General features: G+C 73.7%; 1 protein-coding gene across 1 annotated transcript; it reads left to right on the top strand.

Moving 5' to 3' along the window:
• Window positions 1-244: 244 nt before the first annotated feature.
• LBX2 (ladybird homeobox 2) lies at window positions 245-4,825 on the top strand. Its single transcript, XM_037401574.1, has 2 exons — window positions 245-775; window positions 4,256-4,825. Exons 1-2 carry the CDS (start codon window positions 451-453, stop codon window positions 4,642-4,644), a joined length of 714 nt encoding a protein of 237 aa, XP_037257471.1. The 5' UTR covers window positions 245-450; the 3' UTR covers window positions 4,645-4,825.

Raw genomic sequence — 4,825 nt, 5'->3', positions numbered from 1 at the left:
TGGGGGGATTAAAATGGCTGTACGAGGGGGAGGCGCGGCACTGCGCCCCGTATGTATCCCGGTAGCGGCGGCGGAGAGGGAGCTGTGACCCCCCCCTCACCCCCCCCCCTCCGTGTCGGTGGCTCCTCCTCCTCCCGGTGCCCAATTTGCCGCCCCGGCCCCGGGTCTTTAAGGCTGCGGCACCGGGGCCGTGGAGGCGGGGGGGGGAAGCGGCGGCGGGTGCGGAGCTGCCCAGTCCCGCCGAGCGGGTCCCGGCGCCGGGAGGCCGAGCGCTCCCCGCCGCCGCTGCCGCCGGGCCCCCGCCGAGGGGGCGGGCTGCGCCCGCGGGGTTTAAGTGCGGCCGCGGCTTGATGCGCGGGCGGGACGGCGGCGGCGAGACGGGGGGGGAGCCCGGCGGGATGAGGCGGGCGCGGTGCTGAGGCGGCCCCGGTGCGGGAGCGGGGACGCGCCATGACCTCGGCGCGGGAGGCGGCTGGTTCCCCCCCGCTGCACCCCCCGGGCGGCGGCCGCCGGCGAAGCGCCCTGGACCAGCTCCCGCCGCCCGCCAACTCCAACAAGCCGCTGACCCCCTTCGGCATCGAAGACATCTTGGGGCGGCCCCGCGGCGGGAGCCCCCCCGGGCCCGGCCCCGCCGCGCCCCCCGCCCGGCTCCCCGAGAAGGCGGCGGGGCCCCGCGGCGGCGGCTGCGCCCCGTCCTCGCCGCTCTGCGCGCTGGAGGAGCTCGCCAGCAAGACCTTCCAGGGGCTGGAGCTGGGCGTGCTGCAGGCGGCCGAAGGTACCGGGGCGGCGGGGGGGCTCCGCCGGCACCGGGGAGGGGGACGGGACGGGCACCGGGCAGGTGCTGGAGCCGGCGGGCGCGGCGGGGTGTCCGGAGCTGCGCCGCCGCCCGTGGCGGTGCCGGGATTCCTCCTCGCCCCTGGCCCGGCGCGGCCCCGGTGAGTTCCCGGCGTGTCCCCGGAGGGGCGAGTGAGGCCGAGAGACCCGGCAGTCGCGACCCGGCAAGGGGCCGGTGCTGGCCCGCGGCGGCGGGGACACGGCATCCCGGCCGGGGCAGCCCCGCACCGCTCCCGGAGCCGCCGCGGCCCGGAGGGAGGCAGAGGCCCGGGTACAGCGAGCCCAAGCGAGCCCCGGCCGAGCCCGCTCCGCGGCGGCGAGTGAGCCGCGGCCGGGACCGAGACGCCGGTGCGGGCAAGCCCGAAGCTCCGGGAGGACCGGCCAGGCCGGGGCCGGCAGACGTACCGGGAGCCGCAGGGACCGACCCGGCCTCGGGCCTCGGGAGCCGCAGTACCGGGCGGCGGATCGGTCCCGCGGCGGCGGTCGGCCTGCACCGGACAGAGCGGCGGCACCCGGCCCCGCCGAGCCGCGACCGTGACCGTGACCGAGTGCAGGGGCAGAGCGGCGGATCGCTCCCGTCGGCAACGAAAACCCGAAAACGGCGCGGCGACCCAGCCCGGGCGGGCTCCTTCGGCGGGGCCGGTGGCTTCGGCCAGCCCTCGGCCTTCCGCAGAAACCCGTTACCGGCGGGCCCGGGGAACCGGCGCTGTTCCCGGAGGGGTCCGGCGGCCGCTCCCCGCTCACGGAGGTTGGCTGCGGGCGGCCCGGCACGGTCCGGCGGCGGCTTCCCCGGAGCACCGGGGCCAGCAGAGCCGGTGGGTCGCGGCCCCCGCGGGAACGAACAGGCCCCACCGGGCCCCCGGCTTGACCCCACCGGGAAGACCCGCCATGAGAGTAGGCGGGCGGGCCGAGCGGCAACCGGGACCCTGCCGCCATCCCGAGCCGAGAATCCTCCATCGGGGGACGGACGGACCCGGGCAGACAGAGCAGGGCTCCCGTGATTAACGGAACAACCCCTACCGGGACGGACACACGGACAGACACAGCGGGGCTCCCGTGATTAACGAAAAAAAAACCCTTACCGGGACGGACACACGGATGGACAGAGCAGGGCGCCGTGACTAACGAAAAAAAACCGTTACCGGGTCGGACAGACGGACGGGGACAGGCAGAGCCGCGTTCCTGTAATTAACGAAGAACGAAACGATCCCCACAGCCAGCCGGACAGTGACGGGCGGGCAGAGCTAGACTCCCGTGATTAACCAAAAAACCCGGTACCAGCCGGACAAACGGACGGGGATGGGCAGAGTGCGGCTCCCGCCGTTAACGGAAAGCCCTTGCACGGCCGGGCAGGTGGACACGGGCACAGCCGGGCTTCTGCCGTTAACGAAAAAAAATCCCTGGCCGGGCGAGCGGCGCTCCGGTAACGAACGCGCCCCCCTTGCCAGGCGGACACACGGACACGGAGGAAGTGGGGCTCCCGTGAGTAACGAAAAAACCCCAGCGCTTTACCCGGACGGACAGGCGGAAACGGCCGGGCCGGGCAGCCCTGCGGTAATTAACCAAAAAAAGCCGTTGCACGGCCGGGCAGCGGGACGGAAAGGGGACAGCTCGGGGCTCCCGGATCAAGGTAAAAAACCGACCGAACGCCGCGGCTGCGCGGCCGGCCGGGTCCGGTGGAGCGGGCGGCCGCCGCTAACGGGGAAGCCGCTGCACGGGCGGGCGGAGGGACGCGGCCGGGCGGAGCGCGGCTCCCGCGGGCAACGACAGCGATCCCTCACCCGGATGGACCGGCGGACAGAAACGGCGCAGCTCGGGGCTCTTGGAATGCCGATAAACCCTGTCACCCGGGCGGGCAGACGGACACGGCCGGCCCCGGAGGGGTCTCTCAATTTGCAAAAACCCCTAGTCCCTGCCTGGCCGCGGCGACGGAACGAACCGGGACCCGCCGACAGACGGGCAGATTGGGGTTCTCGTAACGGAGGTAAAACCCTGTTACCGGAAAGGACGGACGGACACGGCCGGGCAGAACAGGGCTCCCGTGATAAACGAAAAAAACCCACCCCCTGCTCGCCCCGGCAGACAGAAACGGGAGCGACCGGGGCTCGGTGACTGAGGTAACACCCCGCCACCCGCACATACCTACGGACACAGCTGGGACATCCCGGCGCTCCGGTAACGAACGACCGAGGACGCTGCACGGACGGAGACACTCGCGGCCCCTGGCAGGGCGGGGCGGCGGCCGGGGGTCCCCGGGGAGCGGAGCCCTCGCTACGGGCGGCGGGACGGACAGGGTGGCCCCGGGACCCTTCAGCGGCGGCGGCAGGTCTCGTTAACGGGGGAGGCAGCCGCCGGCGCCCCGCGCCTCGGGGAGCCCCGGGAGCCGCGTTACCGAGCGGCGGATCGGTCCTGCCGGCAACACAGAGGCTGAGCCGGGCCGAGACCGGCACCGGGAGCCAGTGGCTGCTGTGGATCCGTTACCGGTGCCGCGGACGGATACGAGCTGCCTCTCACCGGAGGTTTTACTTCGTCGCCGCCGGCAGCAGCGCCGGGTCGGGGCCCCGCGGCTGCGGCGCGGCCGTGCCGAGGGCGGCGGCGGGAACCAGGCCCCAGGGGAGCTGCTCGGCACCGGGGCTCCTGAAAATCTTTGCGCAAAAGCGACGGCCCGGGCGAGCGGACACGCTTCGTGCTGTCGATGCGGCCCCGCCGCCCGGGGCTGCGCTCCTGCCTTCCCGGTACGGGCCCCGCGACAGCGGCCTGGGCTCACGCACTGAGTCGGCGGCGGGGACGAACCGCACTGGAGCCCCGGGATCCCCGGGCCGCGCCGGCGGCGGGACACGGGTGTGATCGGCTCCCGGTGGGACCGAGGCCGCTGCGAGACGGCGCAGGGCCAGGCGGGAGCGGCGGTGGGCCGGGCTCGGTTCAGCGCGGCGGCGGCCGGGCTCGGCGAAGCCGGGCCGGGAGGGGAGCGGTGGGGGCCGGCGGGGCGGGTACGGGCCCGACCGAGCTCAGCGCGGCTCGCCGGTGCCGGTGCCGGTGCCGGTGCTGGTGCTAACGCGGGTGCGGATACTAATGTCGGTGCCGGTGTGGGTGCTGATGCTGGTGCGGGTGTGGGTGCCAATGCTGGTGCTGGTGCGGGTGTCGGTGCCGATGCCGGTGTGGGTATGGGTGCGGTGCTAATGCGGGTGCGGGTGCTGATGCTGGTGCGGATGGGGTATGGGTGCGGTGCTACTGCAGATGCCGGTGCCCGTGCTGGTGCGGATGTCGGTACCGATGCCGGTGCGGGGGCGGGTATGTGTGCGGTGCTAATGCGGGTGCGGGTGCCGGTGCAGTGGCGGTGCGGTGTGGGTATGGGTGCGATGCTAATGTGGTTGCCGGTGCCAGTGCTGGTGCCGCCGCGCTGAGCCCGCTGTCCCCGCAGGTCGGGAGCCGCTGGGTGCCCTGGGGCAGCGCCCGGCCTGCAAGAAGCGGCGCAAGTCGCGGACGGCGTTCACCAACCAGCAGATCTACGAGCTGGAGCAGCGGTTCCTGCGGCAGAAGTACCTCTCGCCGGCGGACCGGGACCAGCTGGCGGCCCGGCTGGCGCTCAGCACGGCCCAGGTCATCACCTGGTTCCAGAACCGCCGGGCCAAGCTCAAGCGGGACCTGGAGGAGCTCCGGGCCGACGTGGCCTCGCTGCAGGCGCTGCCCCCCGCCGCGCTCCAGCAGCTGACGGCGCTGCCCGACCCCCCGCGCCCCGCCGGCCCCGGCCCCGGCCCCACGCCCCCGCCCGCCGAGCTCTCGGAGGAGGAGATCGACGTGGGGGACTGAGGCGGCGGAGCGGGACGACCCGGAGGGGTGTCCCGGGCCGGCACCGAGACTGACCGAACCCCCGGGCTGGACGGGGCGGCCGTGCTGCCCCCGCCCCGGCGGGAATTGGTGCAATTTTTCGCTTTTTTTGGGTCCGTCTGTCCCTTTTCTTTTTTTCTTTTCTTTTTAATTTTATTTTCTA

Source organism: Falco rusticolus, chromosome 1 (assembly GCF_015220075.1).
Source record: "Falco rusticolus isolate bFalRus1 chromosome 1, bFalRus1.pri, whole genome shotgun sequence".
Taxonomy (NCBI): Eukaryota; Metazoa; Chordata; class Aves; order Falconiformes; family Falconidae; genus Falco; species Falco rusticolus.
The sequence above is the reverse complement of the archived record's forward strand: the minus strand, read 5'-3'. Positions and strand labels throughout refer to the sequence as shown.